Source organism: Chrysochloris asiatica, unplaced genomic scaffold (assembly GCF_000296735.1).
Source record: "Chrysochloris asiatica unplaced genomic scaffold, ChrAsi1.0 scaffold00038, whole genome shotgun sequence".
NCBI classification, from domain to species: domain Eukaryota; kingdom Metazoa; phylum Chordata; class Mammalia; order Afrosoricida; family Chrysochloridae; genus Chrysochloris; species Chrysochloris asiatica.
Window position 1 is genome coordinate 2947579 of NW_006408556.1, and position 25988 is coordinate 2973566.

At 43.0% G+C, this 25988-nt stretch overlaps 1 protein-coding gene across 2 annotated transcripts in view; it reads right to left on the minus strand.

Annotated features, from left to right (window-relative positions):
* Positions 1-4883: 4883 nt before the first annotated feature.
* LOC102814402 (chromosome unknown open reading frame, human C6orf106) overlaps positions 4884-25988 on the minus strand; it is a 162816-nt gene continuing 141711 nt past the window's right edge. The window contains exons 3-4 of one of the 2 annotated variants that reach the window (XM_006860383.1): positions 23220-23548; positions 4884-5753 (exon numbers count right to left, since the gene is read on the minus strand). In XM_006860383.1, coding sequence (XP_006860445.1) covers positions 5718-5753; positions 23220-23548 — 365 coding nt within the window. In that variant the 3' untranslated portion in view covers positions 4884-5717. The remainder of the gene's footprint in view (positions 5754-23219; positions 23549-25988) is intronic. The other variant, XM_006860382.1, reaches the window with a different exon arrangement.

Here is a 25988-nt window from a genome sequence, read left to right on the forward strand (position 1 = left end):
GTCCTGCCTGCCTGCCTGCCCTCTATTACCTCAATTGGAAAACAGAGGTAATAAACTATCTACCTTCTGAGGTGGCTGGGAGGATTAAATGAGGAACCCCGGTATACTTTGATAAAAGTTGGTCAGTGTTGGTGGCTGAGAGGGGCAGGTTTGCTGGGTGTGCGTTTTGGTTATTTGAAAGGTTATGTATTCCTGAGTGCTTTGGTGTACATCCAAAAAAAAAAACAAAAAAACCGCCACACACAAAAACAGACGGAATGGAAGCAAATGCTGTTGAATGATATAATACATGGAGGGGTCTGAAATCATTGCAATGAAATGAAATATGATAGGATGAATAAACTATCACTCAATTCACAATAAAAACAAACAAAAAAGGCATCCAAACTTGGGGGAAAAAGTTGGTCAGCATTAGCCAGCTGATATTAGAATTAACTATAGTGAACACTCAGATGTGTGTTGTGACACAAAATCTCAACAAAATGTTTTCAAGTCAGAAATCACAGCCTAGATAAACTGGAAAAGGCCACATTTTCACTATTATTCTTCTATATCACATCAGCTCCTTCAAATTCTAGGGGACCTGGCTAACTAGAGTCTGGCTGAGTCTCCAAGGACAGATGGGCAGAGTGTCTTGCATCTCCCTCAGACTCCCTACTGGTCTGTCTCACTCACGTGGTCTGTGAGCCAGCAGCATGTGCTCATCTGAGTGTATTAGAAATGCTGAATCTTGCTCCCTTCCCGGAGACCTAAATCAGAATTTGCTTTTACCACATTCAAGTTTGGGAAGCACTGCCCCACAGAGCATCTCAGAATGAAGGACTAAAAAGGATATGAAAAAGAGACAAACCCTCATGTGTTACAGGTCCTTATTTCTAAACTAGTGCATCTCCATTTTATGGATGAGACATCTGAGACCCATCAGTGACACTGATCTGCCAAAATCCGTTGTCTGGGCAGCTCTCCTCACTCTATGGAAAACTCACATTCTTCCCCATCTCAAAGGGGTCTGGCTTGCTCCCTGCTCCATTTCCAAACCCGGGCTGTCACGTGTGCCCTTAGTGCCTCAGTTCTCTTGGCCACCAGACAGGACTGGACACCAGGTTGAGTCTGGGAAAGTGGCTGGGTCACAGAAAACAGGTGAGGGAGGGGCCGGTGGGAGGCACCCGGTACAACCTGAGCTAAGGCAGGGAGGCAGCGTGAGAGTGTTTGCTCTGCCAGTAAGGTTGGGCCAGACCACCGCAAACAACTCCCCCAAGTGCTCTGTTGAGAGCCCCCTCCCTGTCACCCAGCCCCCGTGGGAATGGCTCCGGCCAAGAGCTACCATCAAACACGCTCCCTTCTCCCGGGGCCTGGTGACTTCTTGACAGGTTACAGCCCCAAAGACAAACAGATTCTACCAAGCAAATAACTGTTGAGCAGTGGAGGTGTTACGGAAGACCTAGGATTGGGTTTGAGCTGCCAGAAGACACAGGTGAGGAGGGTGGGGGCCACTCCCCTACAGAGAACAAACAGCTGTGGGCACCTGGATATCAGGATGCAGGTACACTGTCTCATCACAGCACTGGGGGTGGAGGGCACAAGCGTTCAGCCCAGGGGAGGTGTCTCTGGACTCATCTCCCAGGCCACACCCAGGCCATCACTGCTGAGACACAAAAGTCTTGCATTCAGATCCATGATGGGACTTTTGAGGGTTCCTCAATTTCTCTCATGACCACAGGTTCCCTAATGGAGCTCTCTAGAGGGAGATGGCCAGGGAAACACACACACACACACACACACACACACACACACACCGCTCCTGCTTAGGGCTGCCATCATCCGGAGCACACACTCAGCTTTGCCAGCCAAGGTCTCTGGATGAAAGGCTGGCAATCAAGTGAAAGTAATGCCAGCATTTGGGGGGTAAGGCTACCTATGGGGCTAAGCCTGACTTGGTAAGCTGCCAGACACAGGCAATTCCCTTTGCTCTCAGATCTCCCTCTTCAACACAGAGGGGTACTGATATGGCAGAGGGCAGAGGAGCGCTGAGCTCTTCAAAGTGCCATAGACATGAAGGGATGGGTCCCGTGAGTGAGTTCAACATTTGCAGTTCTGTTCAGTTTGCAGCAAATAGGGTGGGTTTTAAGGTCGCTCTGAGGTCAGCCTACTAACACTCACCTAATCCATAATGTACCTGAAGGAGAGTCTTTAACACCCAGGAATGTCCCACACGTTCCCGATTCTAAATCTAGGATGCTGGGGCTTGGGTGTGAAGGAGAACGAGCCCTTCACACCTCCGCCTTGTCTTCTTTTCCAATGGGAAAGATGCCCACAATGTCTGTCCTGCCTTCTTCTATCACTCCTGGATCTGTGTTAGGTGTTAGGCACTAACTCAGCAGGGATTTCTTGAGTGCTGGAGAAAGGGTAATCAATAGAGGTATGGTGCCTACCCTAGAGGCCTAGAGACCATTCACCTTTCTGGTCCTGGGTGCCAGGAAAGGCAGCAGATTCAATGATTACTGCAGGACTGGTTTCCCAAACACAGAATGAACCTCATGGTCTGTTTCCCCATCTGCAGAGACCAAAAAGGGCCTATCATAGAACCACCCTGGGGACAAGCAGGTACACAGGGGGCTGATGGAAGCAATAAAACTCACCGACACATATAAGTTTGTGTGTGTGTGTGTTAATTTAATCATACAAATATTCATTTATACAGTAAGGAAAAACCTCCTCATCTTCATCTCCTTCAGGCACCACAAGGTCCCACCATAAACACCCACCCAGCTCACTTGCTACACACACCACTGTCTAGGTGGAGGGGCAGCAGTGGCTGCCCCTACATTCACCCCAGGAAACAAAGGAAAGGCGGGTCAGGTGGGGTGGGTAGGGGAAATTCACTTGTATTATGAGCCCTGGCAGCCCCACTGCCCTCTCCTGCTGGAGGGCTCAGTTTTAATGTGGGAGGTGTATATTGTCATGCCTACCTTGCCACCCTCAGGCCATACCAGCTATCTTGGTGAGCTTCTCTCTGTGCTGAAAGTGTTCTTGATGGGCTTAGGATTGCAACCAGTGCTTACTGAGGGGGAGAAAGGTGACTGAATCTTGTAGAAAAATGCCCCCAAGTCAACTGTCCCCATGGAAAAAAGAAAAAAGGCATGCACACGTGCACACTCCCACACACACCTCACACCATGCATACAGATAGGCTTTTCCCAGGTCTGAGCCCCTGAGGATGGTGTCTGACAACCTTCCACTTTTAACATTCCAAGAGGAACAGGGACTACTGGGGCTTAGGGGGTGGCGTCTATCACCTCACAAGGGGAGGAGGAGAAGGGTCTAGGAGGCAGAATGAATGTTACTTTGAAGCCCACTGCACCCTGGGAAAGCCACAGTCCCACTGCCTCACTCCAAGGTGTGGTTTGCTCTGGCCTGGGAGTGCACGGAAATGGTTTGTTCTTGGGGGGAAGTCAAGGTGCCTGGGACACTGAACTCAGTAGGTGAAGTGGCTTGCAAGCGGAGGAGCTGGATGACTCTGGCAGTGCCAGACTCGCTCAAAGTGTGGTCTGTGAAGCCCCCGCGGAACCAGGGCAGGCAGACCCTATTTGGAAATCAGAAAAGGGCACCCAGTGTGGGGTAGATGAGACAGCCAGGGAACCAGGAAATGCGAAGCCTTCCATGATTCTGCCAGGGATAGCTCAAGAGGTGCTACACTGAGGGTTATGAAGCTGGGAGGAAAGGCTGGGTGTTCGTGGCTCCAGGGTGGTGGTGTCCCAGAAGGTTGGCACCACCACAGCAGCAGCAGTCTGGGTCTTATAGGGCCCTCAGACAAAACGCCATCCTGAGCCCTGTGGCCTTCCCTCCACTGGGGATCGGGCATCACTGGCACACCTCAGACCTGGTTGCTCCACCTTTCTCAGCAGGCTGGCTCTCCCCTCGCCCAGGGCTCCTCCACAGGACCTATGTTTATTCTCCTCCCTAGATTTTGAGGGAAGGAAGTGAGCAGGCAAGAGGGAGAATCTCATACAAACTTTTTCCCACAATCAAACTTTAAAAAAACAACAGTCTCAGAAGAGGATGAGGAGGAACAAACAACACACATTTTTGGAACTCAGACACCCAGAGACAGACGGGCAGGCAGACCCTCTTCCACACCCAGGCTATATGACCCCTTGCAGCCACTCATCACCTGGTCTCCCTGGCTTGTCTCACACTCTCCAGGGTGGGTGGAGTGTGGTAACAAGTAGGGGACCTTTCAACTGCACCTTAGATCCACACTCCTGGCTCCCTTATTACATTCCCGGCTATGGAACCCACTAAGACTCGAGGAAAGGAGGGGTGAGAAGAAGGACTTTGCATATTCTAGTATCTTTGGCAGACAGCTGTGCTAGCCTGGTTTCTGCTTCCCGCGGATATAACCACATCTCCACCTGCTGGAATCCAAAGGATGCTTGTGGGGCTACCTGCACAAATGAGCGGCCAGCTGGTCCGCCTCTGCTGTGGCTGGGTTGCGCCTTGCTCACCATCCCAGTAATTACCATCCTGTGCAGGGCGGGGACCCTTACGTGTCCGTGTGTATGTGGTCTCCAAGGTCAAGCAATCTTGCCTGTGGCTCTTCCCTGTCTGGGGCTGCATTTTCATACAGAACAGCTCAGCCTCACTAATGGGCTGGGCAGATGCCACAAGGGACAAGAGGAGGGAAATGCAGGGAAGGGGGTTGTGTGACCACAGAGAAGCATGTGCTACCTTCCCATGTGCTCACTGCACAGTTGCTGGTCACTGCACCATGCACGCATGGGCAATGGACACCACCTCCCCACACCCAGAGGCACTATGCCACAGCAGGAAGAATCCACAAGCGCAATAAGCATGATGACATTTCTCTCTGCCAAGAGAAACATGGAAGAAAAGCAATTTGAATCATTCCAAGAGCACACAGGACACCTCTCGGCCTCACACTCTCCTGTATCACCCGAGATCTGTCCTCAAGACTTCCTCTGCTGATCACACAGGGAAGTCTGGTCTTCAGAGAGGTCCTCCTGATGGTGATGACAAGCCACAGGCTTGATGAATACAAATGTCAAAGGTGTAAATCAACAGAAGATTAAAAGGAAAAGGAGGAGGAAAAGGGTGATAACCCACTGACTGATGCCATTACACACAAATGGGGTCAGGGACATCCCAAGTCATGTGGTTCGGCAGATGGACCCTGGTAGCACTGACCCGCAGAGTCCCAAAACATGCCACTCTAGCTTTGAAGCCTGAATCGCTTCCAGAGCAAGCAGCTATTCTATGAAGAGTACAATAGCCCATATTTAAAAGAAAAACAAATGGGGAAAGAGGGAGGGGGAATTAACATGTGCTCAAAATGGCAACCTCTCTGTAGGCAAAATAATTTTTGTTTAAAAAGATGGCTTTTTTTCCCCCGTTTTAACTTTCTTTCCCTTCCCGAGTGACCTAATGATTTATTAAACTGACACCTAATAAACAAAACCCAAAGTGGCTGCATGGATTTCTTCTTGGTAGCCTCAAACACCAATCCTGTGATTCAGCATTCACACATGCATACTGAGTTTACTCAAAACTAGTCTGTTCTGCTTCTTCCTCTTCTTCCGGGTGAGAGGTCAGAGCCAGGGGTCCATGCGGTGTGGTCTGCAATCCAGAGGAACCCCTTGCCCTCCCCCCCAAAGTCAAGCCTTCTGTCTTTTAATTTTTCTTCTTGCTGAGACACCCATTTAAGACTGGCCGAAGGGGTAAGGCCCGTGGAGCCCCTGGAAGAGAGTGAAGACAGTCAGTGATGGTAGACACAAGTGCAACTTAACCACACCAAAATCAAAGAAACGGCAGTTCCTAGAGAGCCAAAGGAAGCCCCATGCACAGACCAGGTCTGAAGGTTGTTCTTGTTATACAAAACCTCAGTGAGGCCAAACATCAGTCCATTTCAAATTGCTAAATGTCCTTACTAAATCACATCCAAAGAGATGGGACTCTTGGGAGTGATCCCCTGCCCCCACTCCCTTGTGACTTCTAGATCAGTGCCAATTTCTTCCACCCAGGTCACAAAGCCTTCCTTCTTGACAACACTGTCTCAATACTGCTGTTAAACATCCTAGTACAATTACTCGCTGTGCCTTAGCTTCAGATGTGTAGGCTACGGTGGGCGAGCAACTTCTATCAACCACAGAAACAACTGCAGTAGCAACGGCGGCTGTCTGAGCAGTTCAATGCCAGGCATGGTGCTAAAAGCTTCACACACTGGCTTCACAATACATCTCAAACTCTGAAAGCCAGGCAGTATCATTATGTCTACGAAGGGACTTCAAAGAATGGGTAGAAAAATGGAATGAAAAGAATGGGATTTTCCCACAAAATTTTTTGAGGCCTCTTATATTTTACTAATGAGTAAAGAATATGCAGAGGCTAAGAAACTTCTCAAGGTCATAGGGTTAGTAAGAAGCAGAGCTGAGATTCAAATCCAAGGCTGACTGCTCTTTTCCCCATACTGCCTCTTCTAGGGAACTACATCTCTTCCTTGCCCCATGATGGCAAAGGCTGATTCAAAATTCTTAAATGCTCTTTTGTTGGTCACACTCTCTCCCTATATTGAGACACTAACGTGTCAACGCTACATACAGCTGCATGAACTACTGAAGGATGACAGGAGCCTGTGCTGCCCTCACACCTCACCCCAACCCCATGTATACTTGGAAGGACCCAGCAAATGCCAAGACTGGTAGGGAAGATGAATGGGGATCAGCCTCTCCAGGGCCCGGAGAGTCTCGGCCATGACCATGACAACATTAAGAATATTGAACCTAAGCACAACACCGGGGTGGGGAGACACATGAACATTTGATATATTCCAGTGGCTTGAAAGAAGCATGGACAATCATAATTTGACTACTTTAAAATCATACATTTCTTTGAAATTTTAAAAGCTTGGTTTTAGGGTCCCCAGAGATGAACTTTTCAGTGTGACTTCCATCTCTTTGGCACCTATAATGGTACCTTGCCCTTAGTAGGTGCCTGATCTATCTGCTCAACTAGTAACTGAAAGATGACAAGACATTTCTGAGGCTATCACTGGGAGTGCCGGAACCCCACTACGTCACAAGAATACTGGCCATTCCAAAATCAAATATGGAAAAAAAGTTTTTAAACTGCTGCTAAAGCCTGAGAACACAAGTTCTAAGTCATGCCATCCTCAAAGAGGTATGGCTCTCTGGAGGAGATAGTCAGAGACACACAGCACTCCAGGGTCCCTGCAGTGAGACACAGGGTACACGGAACTAGGAGAAGATCTGGGTTCTACTCCAGCTTTGTACGTTGGGTCAGGTCTCTTTCCTCATCTATAATGAAGAACCTGGAAATAATTGTTCTAGATTTTAGGTTCTAGGATCTGATTCCAAGTGTGGTGCTGTAGGATCAGCACTGGACTATGAACCCTAAGGTAGGCAGTTCAAATCCACTGGCAGTTCAGCTGCTCCTTGGAAACCTTATACAGGGTCACTATTTGCAAAGAATTGACTTGACAGCATTAAACAACAAGAGATGACAAAAAAGGTCTGGCTCAGGAGGCTGAAAAACAGTATTCCAAGAAAAATGCCTTTTGGTAAGACCAGCGGTTAAATCTGCCAAGAATGGGAATACTGACAGTAAAGTTTGTTTCCACCATTTTTACCCTCACAATGGAAAGGTAATGGCTTTTTCCCCCTCATATAAAGCTTCAAATGGTCAGAAGTATGTCTCTAGTTGCTTGGTGATTAACTTGGGGGGAGGGTAGGCCAACAGTGATAGAACATCAACTGTGTGCTGCCAGATGGGACCTAAGGACTTAACATGCTCTCTCTAGTCCTCACATAGACCCCTGAGACAAGTAGAAACTCCTAAGCTCAGAGGGATGAGGCAACCTGATCCAGGGAAAAGCATTGGTGAGTGCAGGCAGTTGGTGTTTACCAAAATGCCATGTGCCAGCACAGCCCTTGCGCCAACCAGGCCTCCAGCAGGCAAGCTCTCTGCAGCCATGGCACCCACCCACTCCCCTCAACCAAGTGAGTGCCGGGACAGAAAGGGCTCTCAGGGCCTGGCAGGAGGGTCACATACACCCAGAGGTGGAAATTAGAGCACAATCCTTCTCAACAATATGCAATCATCCAGAACGACCCAAGTAAAGCAATAAAGGCTTAGATTCCCTTAAGATTTAGAACTAATACAATACTCAAAGGTCCCTGGTGCAGGAAAAAATGCAGAGAAAAATAAAATCCAAAAAACAAATAGTACTTGTTTTTTATGAAATCTTTACCCCTTTTATCCTAAATGCAACTGCTTTTCAGTCCAAAGCTCTACATACTTCACACGGGCCTTTATAAAGCATGTCCTGGGTCTTGTACTTGGAATGTTTGGAGAAGGGAGTTCAAAACTTTGCCAAGGAGCTTTTGTGTATTTCCATTTTATAAAGTAAAAAGTTCCATGTAACTAGTAAAGAGGTAAATAAAGATTTGTGCATTTTCAGTTGTAAACTTTCATGCCGCAACCCTCAGACCATTCAGTGTGGTGCATAACTAGTTTAGAATGGGGAGCGGTCGCCGATCCTCTATTTATTGACTGAGGTTCCTTGCTTTGGGGAGGAAATATGCTACCTAATTTCTTTCCACCCAGAAAATGGCATATTGGAGTTGTGATTGTTTAATTAGGGCAGAAAAGCGGCTTTGTGACACAAGCTCCATTTTCCTGCCCCTCCTCTCCTCCTCTCTCCCTCAATGAAAACCACCAATACTTCAAGGAAGGGTAAGAGAGCCAATTCTATTTCGAAACTACTTTATGATCTGGACTCCCATATGCAGGATTATAGGTGTCACAGGTGATCACAGAACACAGGTCACACAACACCCAGTTGTATAGGAAAAGCCTGGCGGAGATTCCAAGAACAGCTTGTCCAGGGCGTCCTGCGGCAGGAAGCCAAGCGGGAAGTGCCTTCACCACCAGGTAGATGACGGTATATTCCAAATGGGAGGCCCATCCACATTTCAGGTTCCAAGACCTGGTGTAACAAGTTCTGGTAGCCAATGTCCCCAGCCCCAGACTAAATTAGGGTTTGGCAGTACACACAATACATATTCTCTTCAATTTTTTATCGAAGTGAAAAGCAAATGACAAACATTTTACCTAGCCGCACATGAACAATCTCTCTCCTACAACAGTCATGCCACCACTATATGGGGAACAGACCAAAGGATAGATGGATTAGATGGCAGGCACCACACAGCCCTCAATTGAAACTTTTGACTCAAATAAAATTTGGGGCCACCAGCATGATTACAAAATCCAGAGAGGCTGATAGAGAAGGCCACCAACCTCCTTAAGGAGGAATCAGTTTCTACCATGTAAGGACAAGCAGCAAAGCTGGATTTATATCCCTGTTGGTAAAAAGCTGGATAATGAAGCTCTGAAAAGAACCTCTTTATCTGATTCTAGACTCCAAGTTTAAGGCCAGCTCCCCAGGACCTACCCAACTTTTACAAGCACAAGTTTTCAAATGCTGCAGTTCTTAGAGCAGCCCCACATTTACTAACGGACAAGAAGGTGTTTCTTGATGAAGAAAAAGAGCCTTCAGGTCCACAGGGGCTAAGGTGGGATCTGTATTACCTCAGTCTTCTACCCTGTTTCACTAACTGCTGTTGTGAGCCCTCTTAAAAGGACAGAAGCTCCGTATTCAGCAGTTAAGACAAATTTGTGCTTGCTGGAGAAGGGGACCAGAACTCCACCTCAAGCCAGCTGAATGACTGCAGTAGTACTGCGAGTCACCATCTGGCTAATTTTTTAAAAATACTTTTAAAAAGAGGATGTTTGTAAACATAAAAGATTTAAGTTTAGTCCTAGCCATCACACTCTTCTGGAAGATATAGTAATTATGATTCTGTATTCAACGTAAGCCTACAAAAGCAACTGTTTGTTTCCCCACAAATATATAGTTACCCCTGTGAACTAGCAGACATGTAAAGTCAGCAAGTAATTTGGTGATCACTAATCTTATCTGGGAGTCCTGGTGTGGTGTTGTGGGTTAATGCGCTGGATTGCAAAATCAGTTTGACCTGCAAGTTCGGCGGTTCAAGCTCACCAGCCACTCCTCAAAAACCCTATATATAGGGTTGCTATGGGTCAGAATCAACTCGACAACACTTAACAACAACAATCTTACCTGAGTGTGAACCTGTAATGTATCTTAGAGTTCTTCTAAAAATGATACACAAGTCATAATAACCTTTCCAAAAACAAAGGATTCTAAATCAGTGCCACTGAGAAAAACCAATAACTATATATGTCAAAGTACTAAAACATATGAGCTATTCCTGCTTCAACCAGTCCTTTTTTTAAAAAAAAAAGTCAATTAATTAATTCTCAACTCTAGGAAGCACTATGCAATCTGGAGAGCTGGTGGTCCTTGCATGAGAATGAACTCTGGTACTCTGTATGATCTGTGCCTTGTGCACAGGAGACTCACCTATCAGTACAATGTGTGAATGAATGAATGAATGTGCAGTGCACTGTGCGTCGGCTCTCTGGCTTTTGATCTTCCAGAGGGAACAAAGGGCTAAAATTCCTAATGAAACTAGAAAGTCTTACTGAGGGGTTTCTGAATTTTACTCTTTTGCTATATAAAAGCTTGTTGTTTAGATAAACCACCACAACACGGAAACTTTCACATACCTGTCTTTATTTCATTTTTATTTGTGATTTGATTTAAATAAATAGAAAGGTTCACAGAGGTTAATAAAAAGACAGGAGCTTTTGATGCATGGCTGAGAAATAACATGCTCTCCTAGTGTATACTGATAGCATCATCAGATAACACCCGAGGGCCCTCCTCCTTTTTTCCTGGGCCAGTCCCAGTCAGCTCTTCGCCCGCCTAGTGCTCCTTTTGTGTCATTTATGTACACGGAATGCAAACATAGAAGAATACAGGCTTTAGTACTAAGTTCTGTTGATCCTGTACTGCAAATGTGGTGCTGGGAGGCCCTGCTCCTAGGTCTGGCCTGGACAGCAAGGACCAGAGACTGACGAAACCAGTTAGTCTCTCATTAACTAGAAATAAAGTCTGTACTGGCATTAATGCCACTGCACAGGGCAATGAAGACTCTCTTAGCAATACTCAAACCATGGTCCTTTTCTTGAAGGGAAGGCTTGCTTGCGCCTGGCACAGCAGGACCACTTCAGCATAAGGAAACCTACAGCAGATGTCTTAAGATTGGTAAAGACTCTTAAGTCTTAAGATTAAAGACTCTTCCATGTGACAGTCCTCAAAAATTCAAAGATGTAACTGAAGTATGAGAACAAGTATGAGAACCAGTTAAAGAAAAGAAAATAAACCTATTTTTATGCATAAGAGCTGATCACAGAGCAGCAGAGTTTACAGGCTTTCTGGTTATACCAAAATTGTGCTTAAAAGTTTGCCCCAGTTATAAGTGTGTTGAACTGGTTTTTGAAAACCCTGACAAACCATTTCTCATATTTCTATCTCTAACAGTTTTCCAATTGCTTTTAACTAACTTCTACAGTCGTACTAAAGACCTCCTCATCCACTGATCCATCTGTCCCTTCCTCCCTCTCTTCATTCTATTATTCATCCCTCCATCCATCCAAAGCTATTTACTATTTGGAATTTTAGTCCCCATAATGGAGCTCTGGTAGCGTAGTGGTTACGAATCGGGCTGCGAAGCTCAAGGTCAGCAGTTCGAAACTATTGCTTTCTGCTCCTGTAAAGATTTACAGCCTCGGAAACCCTGTACAGGGTCTCTATGAGTTGGAACCGACTCCGCGGCACATAACAACAATGGAGAAATGGATAAAAATGTATCCAAGTTCCTAACCATGTAGCCTTTAGCTCAAGGAAGGAGTCTGCTGCAGGCCAGGGGTTGTAGACTGTTAGCTCACTTCCCCTCAAAATTTCCATTCAAGGATCTCTGTGGTCCTGGTGAGTGAGGCACTGCAGAATAAGCACCAGACTGTAACTGCAAGGTCAGAGGTTCAAAGCCACCAGCTACTCCTTGGAAACCCTACACAAGGTCGTTTTGAGTTAGAACCGACTTAATGGCACTTTAACAGCAGCAGCAGCTCTGTAACGATTATTCTTCCCTTATAAGCCAATCACCTCTCCTCTCTTCCATCTCTCTTATAGTAATTCACAAGTGTCACTACCCAACTAGCTGTCTGATTAAGAATAAATAAGTGTCTTTTTGGTTCATTTTAGTTACATTTGGTTTCATCTTGTCACTCTTCTGCTCAAAAACGTGTTGGCACTGATTCCTTTTCACATTAGATTAGAAATCTGCTTGGCTTTCAAGTCTTCCTCTGAAATCCACCCCACCCTCTTTAAGCACACCTCACTCACCACAGTCAGATTTGGCTGGCCAGTGTCCCATGAACACACCCTGCCTGTGGTTGCTTCTGTGCCTTCCTGCATGTGCTTGGTTCCTTTCCCCTTCAATTCAGTTTGAAACCATCATCCACCAAGGTATTTCTCCAAACTCGTTACGAATTTGTTGAGGGGCTTCTTCCTCTTCTTTGCTGACCCTCTACTTTACCAAGCATGATGTCCTTCTCCAGAAACTGGTACCTTCTGTGATATGCCCAAGTTATTAGATGAAACCTTGTCATCTTCCCTTCTAAGGAGCATTCTAGCTGTACTTCTTCCAAGACAGAAATGCTTTTCTGGCAGTCCATGTTGTTGAGTTATGATAGGCACTGTCGAGTTGGTTCCAACTCATATTGGCCCATGAACAACATGAAACATTACCTGGTCCTGGTGCTATCCTCAGAATTGTTATGTTTGAGCCCACTATTGCAGCCACTATGTCAGTCCTTCTCATTTAGTGTTTTCCACTTTTACTCTGACCCTGTAACTAAGCAAAACCCTTCTCCAGGGTCTTGTCCACCCTGATACCATGCCCAAAACATATGAGATGAATTCTTGCTATCCTATAGCATTCTAACAGTATTTCTTCCAAAACAGATTTGCTTGTCTTTCTGGTTGTTAAGTGCTATCAAGTTGATTCTGACTCATAGTAGTGACCCTGTATGAGGTTACCAAGGAGCAGCTGGTGAGCTTGAACCGCTGACCTTACAGTTCAAACTACCCTTGCAGTCTAGTGCATTAGCCCTCAGTGGCACACCAGGACTCCTGTTCTTCTGGTAGTCCATGGTAATTTCAATATTCTTCACCAACATCACAATTCAAATGCATCAATTCTTTATTCATTGTCCAGCTTTCACATGCATATGAGACAAATGAAAACACCATGGCTGGGTCAGGTTTAACTCAGTCTTCAAAGTGACATCTTTGCTTTTTAACACTCTACAGAGACCTTTAGCAGAATTTGTCCAATACATTGTTTGATTTTCTGACTGCTGCTGCCATGGGTGTTGATTGTGGATTAAAATAAAAGGAAAACCTTGACAACTTCAATTTTTGCTTCATTTATCTTGATGCTGTTTATTGGCCCAGTTGTGAGGATTTTTATTTTCTTTACACTGAAGTGCAATTCATACTGCAGGCTGTAGTCTTCAGTCTTCATCATTAAGTGCCTCAAGTCCTTTTCACATTTAGCAAGCAAGGTTGTATCATCCGCATACTGCAGGTTATTAATGAGTCATTCCTTAATTCTTGTGTCGAGTTCTTCATACAGTCCAGTTTCTCAGATTATTTGCTCAGCATACAGACTGATTAAGTAGGGTGAAAGGATAAAATTCTGACATACACTTTCCCTGATTTTAAACCAGGCATTATCTCCTTGGTCTGTTTGAGTGACTGCTTCTTAGTCTATGTAAAAGTCCTATGTGAGCATTAATTAAGTGTTCTGGAATTCACATTCTTAGCAATGTTATCCAGTTTGTTACGATTCACCCATTCAAATGCCACTGCAGTCAATAAACCACAGGTAAACATCTTCCTGGTATTCTCTGCTTTCAGCCAAGATCCATCTGATATCAGCAAAGATATCCTTCATTCCACATCCTCTTCTGAATCTGCCTTTATCTGACAGTGCTTTGTTGATGTACTTCTACCATTATTTTTAGCAAAATTTTACTTGCATGTGATGTTAATGATATTATTAGATATTTCTACATTCCATTGGGTTGCCTCTCTTTGAAATGGACACAAATATGGATCCATTCCAAATGGCTCACCAGGTAACTGTCTTGTAAATTTCTTGGCATAGACAAGTGAGCGCCTACAGCACTGACTACGTTTGCTGAAACATTTCAATTTGTAGTCTGTCAATTCCTGAAGTCTTGTTTGATTGCCAATACCTTCAGTACAACTTGGACTTCTTCCTTCATTACCATCAGTTCTTGATATCCTATCTTCTGAAATGGTTGAACGCTGACCAATTATTTTTGGTACAGTGACTTTGTGTATTCCTTCCATCATCTTCCCCCCACCCCCTTTCTTCTCTTTTCCTTTTTAATGGCCTTCTCCGACATGACATCCAAGTTAGCATGTGTCTACACTCTTCACAGTGTGTAATTCTCTCTTCCCTCCCACTCTTGGTAATCATCATAGAAAGTTTATTATAGAATTGAAAACCTTTTCTTGAACTTTTACAGTAGTAGTGGTGTCATACAGTATCTGTCCCTTTACGAACCACTAATTTCACTCAGCATAATGTTCACCGGGTTATGAACCAAAAAGTCAGCAGTTCAAACCCACCAGCTGCTCAGAAACCCTATATAGTGTCACTATGAGTCAACAGCACTTTAACAACAATGTTCTCCAGGTTCCTCCATGTTTTGCAGTTTCATTATTATTCTTCAATGTTGCATAATATCCCATTATGTGCATGTACCAAGTTTGTTCAACCATTGCTCTTGTTGATGGGCATCTAGGTTGTCTCCATCTTTTTGCCATTGCGAATAATGTTGCAATGAACATGGGTGTGCATATATCTATTTGTATTAAGGCTCTTATTTAGTGAGGATATATACCAAACAGAGATTGCTGGGTCATACGATATTTCTATTTCCAATCTTCTGAGAAAGTGCCATAACCAGTCTCCACAATGGTCACACATTTTACAGTCTCTACATCTTCTCCAAGGAGTTCTGGTGTGGTGCTGTGGGTTAATGCACCAGACTGCAAAGCCGTTTGAACTGCAAGGTCAGAGGTTAAAGCTCACCAGCTGCTCCTTGGAAACCCTATACAGAGTCATTATAGGTCGGAACTGACTTGACGGCACTTAACAACAACCAACATCTTCTCTAGCATTTGTTGTTTTCTGTCTTTTCGGATTTTGCTATTAATGCAGAGATTAAAATCATTGTTGTTTTGATTTGCATCTTTATTGTCAGGAGGGACCAATCGTTGGAGAAGGATATCACATTTGGTAAAGTGGAAGGTCCAAGAAAGAGGAAGAAAGAATCCAGCGAGATGGATAAGCACAAGTGGCAGCATCAACGGGCTCAAGCATGCCAACAAATTGTGAGGTTGGCCCAGGATCAGGCAGCGTTTCGTTCTGTTGTGTGTAGGGTACTGACTTGATGGCACCTAACAATAAGGAGCTCTGGTAGCGTAGTGGTTACAAATCTGGCTGTGAACTGCAAGGTCAGCAGTCCGAAACTGCCAGCTGCTCCGTGGGAGAAAGATGAGGCTTTCTGCTCCCGTAAGGATTTACAGCCTCGGAAACCCTGTTCAGGGTCGCTATGGGTCGGAACCGACTCGACAGCACTTAACAACAACAATAACAAATGGTTAGTGATTGTGACCATTTCTTCACATTTGTTGGCCCCCTGAATGTCTTCTTTGGCTAAATGTCTGTTCATGTCCTCTGCCTATTTTTAAAATGGATTGTCTTCTTACTGAGGTGTTGAAGTGTTCTCTAAATTTTAGACAGTAGTCCCTTTTGCCATTGCCAAAATGTTTTCCCCGTCTGTGGGTTCTCTTTTTACTTTTTTGGTGCAATCTTTTTATGTATGTAAAGTGTCTAATTTTTAGGAGGTCCCAGTCATCTATCTTGTCTTCTGCTGTTTGTGTGTTTTCAGTTATGTTTGATAGTATTTATTCCATGAATCAGAGCATCTAAGTTTGTCCCTATTTTTTCATTAATGATCTTTAATAGTTCTATGCTTTACATTTTAGATCTCTAAACCACATTGAGTTAGTTCACTTTTGTATATGGTGTGAGATATGGGTCTTATTTTAATTTTCTACTAATGGATTTTTAGTTTTGCCAGCACTATTTGTTGAATCAATTATCTCTGCCCCATTTAATGTTTTCTCAATTCTGTTCCATTGTTCTGTGTCTTTCATGTACCAGTACCAGGCTGCTTTGGTAGCAGTGGCTGTGTAGTAGGTTTCCTTCCATCTTTTTTTGATGCTTCTGGTATCATTCAAAATTTTGACCATAAAATCCTTCAATACTTCAAATGAAGGCTTGAGGGCGTCTCCCCTCCCCCCACCAGTTCTTTCAGCTTGAGAAATACTAAGTGTGCTCTTCCTTTTTGGATTTCTAACTCTAGATCTTTCCACACTTCAAAATAACCCTTATGTTTGTTTCCTTGGCAAGATGCTATCCCGGAAGCTATACCACTGCTATTTCAAACACCAGCAGGGTCACCATGGTGGACAGATTTCATCCAGAGTATAGGAAAGATGATTATGTCTTTACATCTAAAACAAAATATGCTGACAAGCATGGATGCACCTGCTCCATTCATTTCAGCTATGAGACTGCCCAGCATCAGAACAGCCAAAAACAATGCACAGGGCCCCAAAGCAAGTAAGATGCAGTAGGACAGTTTTGAAGCTATTGAGGCACAAAAGGGACAGTTCCTGGAGATACTTTTTATTCTTAGTCAGGTATCAATTCTATAAACAACACAGGACATTTTCTAAGGCCCAAATTTTGGCTTAATTTGTTTTTTTTTTTAAATGCATGCCAGAGCAAACACTAGTAAGACTGGTGAAACCTGGGTTTTGAACTTATTTACGTTGGTCTGACCTCAAAGCTAAGAATTTGTCTTTCTATCCCAGATATACTGAATCAGAATCTATACATTAGTAAGATTTAATGCATAAGAATCACCTGGGTATCTTATTAAAATGTACAAAGAATGAACCAGTTCAAAGACCTAGGCAAAACTTTACCATCTCTGTTGGGGTTTCTTTTTTTAAAAAAAACAAAAACATCAAACCCAAAGACTCTTGGCAAACCCCTCCTGGCACAGACTGCGCCAACCTGGGAACTGGGGCAGGTTCCTAGATTGTTTTGCTGTTTCCTCTTTGACTACAAATTCTTTTGCAGCTCCTGAAGATGAATGAGTAGGTCTCTACAACCTGACTCTAAGTATATAAACTACCTTTAAAAAAAACTGTATCTTCTAGTGAGCCTCATCACAAAGTGGTATGGTGGTGGTTATGAGTCAGTTCTGACTCATAGCAACCCTGTACAGGATGCAAATCTTTATGGGAGTAAAAAGCTTCATCTTTCTCCTGCAGAATGGCTGGTAAATTTGAACTGTTGATCATGTGGTTAGCAATCCAACTTGTAACCCACTATGCTACCAGAGCTCCTTCAAAGTGGCCTAGAAGAACAGTGAACTCCAATTGGGTGCCTAGGTTCTAGCCCATGATTCATCCTCAATTTGCTGTGTGACTGTGAGAAAACCATTGAACTTCTCTGTTGTTCTGTAGAATGAGGATTAAAATTATAGATGTCAAAAGTGGGTTACAAATTAACAATAATAAAAGTAGTAGTAAGGGCGCTTTGGAAATTTAGAAGTGGTTTTGGTGTTAGGTAGTATTAAGATTGGTTCTTGGGCCACACTTCTCTGTAACGGTGGTTCTCAAGTGGGAGCAAGTTTTCCCTGGTAGAGAACATATGATAACAATGTAACCTTCCCACTGCCACAAAAGTTCTGTCTGCCTTCCTTCTCAGATACAGACCCTTGCCATGAAAGGTTTATGGATGGCTCAAAAAGCAGCTGGAAGGAAGTCACTTGATAGTTGATTCGGTTTGTGTTCTCTGCCAGGGGGCAGCTGGCAAAAGCACACTACTTTTGGACAGAGGCCAGTGAAAGTAGACTACTAAGTGCATTGTCAGAGGTTCCAATCTGCTGGAGAAAGATGAGGCTGTCTGCTCCCATAGAGAGTAACAGCCTCAGAAACCCTATAGAGAAATTCTATTCTGTTTTAGGGTTGCTATGACTGCTTAAGGAAGGCCGTAGAAGAACTGAAGCATTTGGAGAAGAATTATTCAAAGTACCATGGACTGCCAAAAGAACAAACAAACCTGTGTTGAAAGACATACAGTCAGGATCGCCAGATTTCATTTTTTATACTTTGGACAGGTTATCAGGAGGTACCAGTCCCTGGAGAAGGACATCATACTTGGTAAAGTGGAGGGTCAGTGAAAAAGACAAAAATCCATCCCAGTGAGAGGGACTGGCACAGCGGCAGCACCGTAGCAACGATTGTTGAGGTTGGCGCAGGACTGAGGGCAATGTTTTGTTTTGTTGTGCAAAAGGTTGCTGTGAGTCGGTAATGACTTGACAGCATTTAATAATAATATGCGACATATTATTAGCCTCAAACATTAAAAACAAAAACAGAAGAGCCATAGTCCAAGTAGCAAAAATAATTCAAAATAAATGAATCTGAGATCCTTCTGCAGCTCCCTGTGCAAATTACTATTCTTTTGGAGAAAGAAGTAAAGCATTTAGCTGTAATGAAGAACAGCTCCTTGATATTTTTGCCATCCATAGTTGTTTCTAGAACAGATGGTTTGTGGTTTTATTATTAAAGAAGCCCTTCTTTAAAAATGATCTATTCCTTAGAACACACATATATCCCAAAACTGGCAAATAAGAATAAGACCTTTCTGATTCTAATAGGATTTCCCTACTCCTATTAAATTCTCTGTAAACTGTCACTACTCTCACTGTCCAAATAGATACTACCCTGGCCTCCAGAGATGAGGTGGAGCGCTAGAATTCATTGCCAAATAAGCCTTAGATTCAACAGAATGAGCACCTACCCTATTGGGACTGTGTTTGTCTTCAAAGGCTCTTAATCTAAACACATAAAAAAGGTTAATTAAACCAGCTCCTAACTTTACCAATACTTGATCTGACTATTCACCTGGGGCAGGTCAGCCACAATAGAGCTCACAATGAGGCTAGGCAACTTCTCTAACAAAACAAAAGTTGCCAGACTTATGAATCTTTGGGGCAGGTCAGCATATATTATTTCTGACTACCCCTGCCAGCTCTCACACATGTGGGATGCAGTGAAGTTCCCTACGCAGAGTCCCCTTGCAATCTCTGCCCATGACCCCACCAAGCCTGGAGCACTGAGCCCAGAGAGTTTAGGATTATTCAGAAGCAGCTGTGGAGGGACTCCAGGGGTGTCCAGTGTCTGGCACTAATGTGCCATTATACTGCCACATCCACCAACCCTCAAAGAACAGGTGCATGATGCAATCTTTTCATTTCATCCTACCAACCTTATTAGCAAGTTAAACTGTAACTGTGGAGGCAAGAAGAAACAGTACCTGCCTACTAAAACCGTGGTCATGGGCTTCCAAGGGCATCATGTTCTTAGTCTTGATGGCAAGCAGGGAATGTCTTTAGAGTAAATCAAATCAATTGCCAACTCAGCGACCCCTGACATTAGCACACTGAGTAGCCCTCCTATCCATCCAATGAAGACACATCTGGGGTGAACTGAAAACACTGTACCTATTCCAGCTCCTCAGGTTCTCCTTCCTTTCTATTCATTCATAACAAAAGGGTGGTACTTACTATAAATACCACATGGGTTTGTGTATCTCTAAGGACTACAAAAATAGCCCTATTTTTATTACCTAGGTAAAATTACCACCACTTTAGAGATTCAGAAAACAGATTCTTCAAAATGCAGGAGCCACAGGTAACCCTCACTTTCCATTACAGCCACTTACCTGTTTCCACTCTGCCTCGTTCATACCTTGGTGATGTTATTATTGTTGTTGTATGTATTACACAGCTAGTGAGAGGCAGAGTTGGAATTCAAATCCAAGTGCTACCTTATTAAAAGGTGTTTCCTGACAGGTGAACCTGGGCTTTCCCTAGATATTCCTGTTGGACTGGAGGTTGAGTTAAGCATTGAGCGAAAGCATGAATTGAATTGATGACCTGGACCAATAAACATTCTTATCAATGGAGAAAAGACTGAAGTTGTCAAGGACTTCATTCTTCTTGGATCAACCATCAACACTCATGGAAGCAGCAGTCAAGAAATCAAACGATGTATTGCATTAGGCAAATCTGCTGCACAAGACCTTTTTAAAGTTTTGAAGAACAAAGGTGTCAGGACCCAAGCCATGGTATTTTCAATAACCTCATATGCATGCGAAACCTGGACAGTGAATAAGGAAGACCATGAAAGAATTAATGCTTTTGAGTTACGGTCTTGGAGGAGAATATTGAAAGGGCCATGGGCTGCCAGAAGAACCAACAGATCTGTATTGGAAGAAGTGCAACCAGAGTGCTCCTCAGAGGCCAAGATGGCCAAACTTCATCTCTCATACTTTGGACATATTGTCAGGAAGGGCCAGTCGCTGGAAAAGGATATCATGTTTGGTAAGGTGGAGGGTCAGAGAAAAAGAGGAAGAACCCCAACAAGATGGATTGGCCAAGTGGCAGCATCGATGGACTCAAGCGTGGCAACAATAGTGAGGTTAGCACAGGATCGGGCAGTGTTTTGTTCTGCTGTGAATACGGTTGCTGGGAGTCGGTACCAACTCGATGGCACCTAACAACAACAACAACAATCATCAAGGTGGAGTCCTGGTATGGCATTGTAGGATAGGCAATGGACTGCTAACCCGTCAGCAGTTTAAATTCACCATCCACTTCTCGGAAAGCCTATACAAGGGCACTATGAGTCAGAACCGACTTGACAATACTTAACTATAACGGGAGTACTGGTGTGGTGCTGTAGGATAAGCACTGGGCTGCTATCCGCAAGGTCAGAAGTTCAAAGCCACCGCACTCCTCAGAAGCCCTATACAGGGTCACTGTGAATCAGAATGACTCAAAGGCTCTTAACAACTGTTAATATAATTTCTTCCTGAGTAGGGATCACATCTTTTATTCCTCTTAACTCTTGAGTCTCCTACTATATAATGCTCTGAACAGGGCAGAGATGTGTTAAATACTTACTAATGAGTATCTACACCCTAGACCATTCCTAACGAGCCTTTAGAGGTGGAGCTGACCTCACTTTAGTCAGAAATGCTTCCAGAGAACAATCTGGATGCTTATACAAGTGTTTTCTGAATTAGATTCTGTTTAGGTTAAGAAAAAAGGAAGTCACCTTTCTCTTTGGGGTCTAAGTTTTATGTTCTCAATGCATTACAGCCAACAGTCTTGTAAATGTTACTTCTGAATGATACTAACTAGAGTCCATAAAAAACTCAGTTGACGTACCATGAGTCCACCAAGTTCAAGAAGTTTCTCTATAGCCTCACCATAACCCAGACCTTCCAAATTAACAGCACTTGGTTGGAACTCAATTTAGCTGGCAAAGAATACTGCCTCCACTCCAAGTCTCCGTTAGTTAAAATGTATCAGTCCCTAAAGGAGAGTTAAACAACTAATGGGTTCACAACACAGGGAGATGACTGTGGTGCCCGGCCAGGAATACCATCCTTCTTCTAAGGTGACAGTGAGGGCTGAGTCAGGTAGCTCCCAGTTGGGTGAAGGAACTTCCACTATAGAAAGCACTGGAACAACTGGTTTTGCCAACTCTCACCTTCACATTAAACTCAACTACCTCAAGCTTGTGCTGTAACAGGCAGCACACTTAGCTGAAGGCTTGGCTCACTTCTCTCCTAAAACAGTTATTATCTGAAGATTTAAATGTAAGAGAAATAAGAGTTTACAGAAAAATATTCTGCTGTTTAGCTGTTAAAAGCCTTTCCTCAAAAAGCAGGCAATTTACTGCCTTGCCAATTAACTTTGTGTCCTATAAAACGAACAGGACTTTACAAAATTCTTTATAATGATCATCAACCAATATATAATAATATATATAAAAATATCAACCAACATATATATCAATATATATCAACCAATATACCAATTCTTTATTAGACTATCACTGAAAGCAGTCTCTCTTCTATACCATGTAGAAAAAGAGGATTCACATCACCATGTTTCTTCATCTGCCTCTTGATTTATACCATATATAAACCACTGGTAAGAACAATACCGTTCTTATAACAGAAGACCAATTTGCCCCTCAAAGAAACATCAAAAACAACTTTATTTTAAAAATATGGTGGTGAATGCCCATATGAAGCAAGGGCTGACTTAACTGTGTGTGAGAGACTATAGCCCTAATTTCACAGCATGATTAATCAGAGAAGGCACAGAGACACTCGTGGGACCCTGCCACACAAACCACCTACAACAGGGCTCTCAGCATGAGGGCTTTATTCAACCAGCAACAGCAACAACCAGGAACCCTTGTCGCCTGAGAGTGTGAAAGAGACTGTTTAATCTAGCCAGTATCAAGAGAAATAAATCAAGAAGGTAAACTCCTAAGAACAGTGCCCTACAACCACCAGTGTTTAAAATCATGGTTAACTAAATAATTCTCTCATATATTGATGTGCAAAGTAAAAATTTTATCACATGGGTCACTCTGGGTTGTGAGTGAAGAGGCCAACGGGCCATGAAAGACTGAAATGGCATTAAGGAGAAGACATGCAAATAGAGCAAATAAAGTAAAAAGCTCATTAACAATATTTTGGAAAAATAATTGAGCTTGTCTTTTTTTCTTAAAAACAAACAACAGCATCAAAGAAAATCCCACCCAAAACAAATGAAAAACAAAAGTAGGAACAAATTCTAAGGGTACATTGTTGCTCTAAGCTTAGATTCACATTTTACACTACAGGTATGGCTGGTGATATTTTGACTTTCTTTTCTTTTTAAGGTGAGAATGAACTGTGTTCTTTCAACCCCAAACCAGAGCAGAGAGACAAGAATAAATTATAAATGTGAATTAAGCAACTTCTACAGGACATGAAGATTTGGGGGAGGGGGGGAGGGGAGAAGGGGTAGGTTTTTGTGTTGTTGCTGTTGGCAGGAGAGCTAAGCAGTCATAAAGAACCTCCTCCGAGGTGTGGCATTCTAGGGGTATTACAAATCCCAAGGCCCACCACCTACCCCTTCTCCTCTTCTCCGAGGGCACCTACCTTACTGTAAGTCACTACTGATAAGTTGTTTGAGTGACTGTTGGGGGATAGATTTACAGAGTTCTGTGAGAGTCTATTCTGATCTTGCTCAGTTTGGTCTGGAGCAGGAGCCCATGTGTTTTTGCTGATCGAGTCGAACTCGGAACCCCCAGGGTCTTTTAGGTTGTTTTCATCTGATTGTCGGTTCTTTTGGGGAGAGGCAAACGGGTTGAAGTTTCCTTCTACCTTGCGATGTGGCTGTGTGTTGAACTCCGTTTCAAAAGATGACAGCTGCTGCGTTACTCCTAAAAGTCCACCCACCTCCACACTGAGAATCACCCAGATGACATCTGAAACAGAAAGGTAACTCAAGTAAATGCTAGGCATGCATGTCTTCTAGGCCCAAGGCTGCTACCACTGAGAATCGCAAACATCACCCAAACCTTAGAAAGAAATCTTCTATCTGCAAATTTTAAATGCTTACTGACAAAGCAGCCCAGTGCATTTGCATTACATGCATTTCTGTATTTTTTTTGGTAAAGTCAAGTTCAAATTCTAATACAGATTCAGTAGAGCTCTTCAGTGAGTCATGAAAGCTTACTAGCTGATTCTAAACCACACCCATTATTTGGAAATCATTACTCTAGAGAACAACTGATCAGTACACAGAAACTTAAAAGCTATTAGTCCCACAGTTACCAGTTTTTCTGACTTTGCATTATTTTGCATGTGTCTAACTCAGAAAACTCAGGGCAGGCATACTTCTTTAGTTAAAAAGAAAAAAAAAAAGCTTATAATTACTAGAATTACAACTTTTCAGCTCCCTCCACCTTAATCTCCTTCGGTAATTTAGAGTGACCATATATTGTCCAATGCAGGACAAACGAGAGTGAAAGAGGAAGCTATTAATAGTTATACCAGCAGAACAGGTGTTAAAACAGGGCTAACCCAAACAAACTGGGACATATACCACTCTGGCTACTGTCAACATTGATGGGATCAAAATGTTCCAAAAATTCAGTATGTCTCAAGACTTTTGTCAACTTCTTTTGCTTTTTAAAATCATATAAAGGAACACTACTACCCTAACCTGTCTCCACTGAAACCATACGAGATTTTTAAAAAGGATGTACCACAAGACTTTTGGTCATAAATCAGTTCTTGAATTCCTCAATTACTAAAGCTAACACTTCAAACAGAAGAATAAAGAAAGAAACCGTTTCTTTGATGCTCGGCACCTCACTTAAGAGAATAGTGGCATCTCATTTTCCTGCTGGAAGCTTTTAAAAAAAGCAAGGTACAGAAAGGCCATGACGCTTTTAAGTGTATGAACCCTACTGAAAACAAGTATGAAAAAATTGCCCAGGATCCTAAATAATTTTTGAAAGGCTGATGGGAAAAGTTTCAAGAGTTAGCTACCTGGAAAAACAGAAACACACACTTGGGCTGCATTTACTCCACATTTTAAATTTGAATTTCATACCTGAAGTAGTCCTAGTGTGTCAGAAACCCTGTACAGGATCACTATGAGTTGGGACTGATGCAACAGCACTTAACAACAAATAAGGGGTCTGAAAATGTCATGTAGCCTTAAATACTAATTTAAATTTAGGGTTTGGGAAGCTATGTTAAGTAGTTGTATTCAACCAGCTATGAGCTGAAACCAAGTAAGTGATGATGCAGTGACATCTGCTGTTTGCTATGGAGTCAGCAACTCCTTTCACCTCTTAGGAGAGGAGGATAAAACGAATCCCTGGAATGGGTTCCCATTCCAAACACACTTATTATTAAAAAAAAAAAAAAAAAAGTTCTGCATGTAAATAAGTACCATAAAAGTTAAATCTACTAATTTTAACACTGGAATACAGAACATGCAGCATGCCACTTAATTTAGAAATCTGGGACAGTACCAGAGGTGGTGGTCAGAAAGACTTGAGAATGAAGTGCTGTCAATCACAAAAACCAATGCCTATATAATACAGGCCTTAAAGAACAATGGGACAGCAGGCAGCCTGGGAGAGATCATCCATGGTTCTCCTATCTTAGCTTTCTACCTAAATGCAGCATTCTTTCACTTTTCATTTTTCCCAAATGAATATGCCTTGATTTAAAGTACATTTATTCCTATTTCTTGTCTCCCATCTGTTTTCCAAAACCCTTTTGTAATTACATGATATGTTTATCATACTACGCTATAGATCATATATAATTCATTCTCTTAGCTCAGAAAATTAAGTGTTCATAAAAAAGGACAGTATTTTGGCAAGCTGTTATCAGTAAATGAGACTAATAGCATCCCTCCTACTCCCTTGGAAATGAAAACTTCTTTACTCTAACTTACTGGTCTTATACTTAGTTTTATGATACTTCATTTCTTTCTTTATCTTGGCTAATGCTCTGTACTATTCACAGATTCTACACCATAGCTATAAAAGGAAGTTCATTTAAGAATTGATTTATAAACACCAATAATAAACATCCCCATTCTGATTTTCTGTAGTTATTACCAGGATAAAGTATCATTAACAAAATATGCCTTCTACATGTTACAATCTCAGCTATCTCAATACCACCTCTAGATCTTACACTTCTGAATATGTTTATCCACTGCACAGTGTATGCATTTTTTAATCACACAAATAAAAAGAATAATAAAACATGGGTCTAGCAGGCTCATTAGAGTTTGACCATCCCTAATACACAGAGTCATTGTACCAAAAGGAAATGGTTAATGTTCAACCATTTCAAGAGATACCATATGAACAAGAGCCAATGATACTCAGAGAGGAA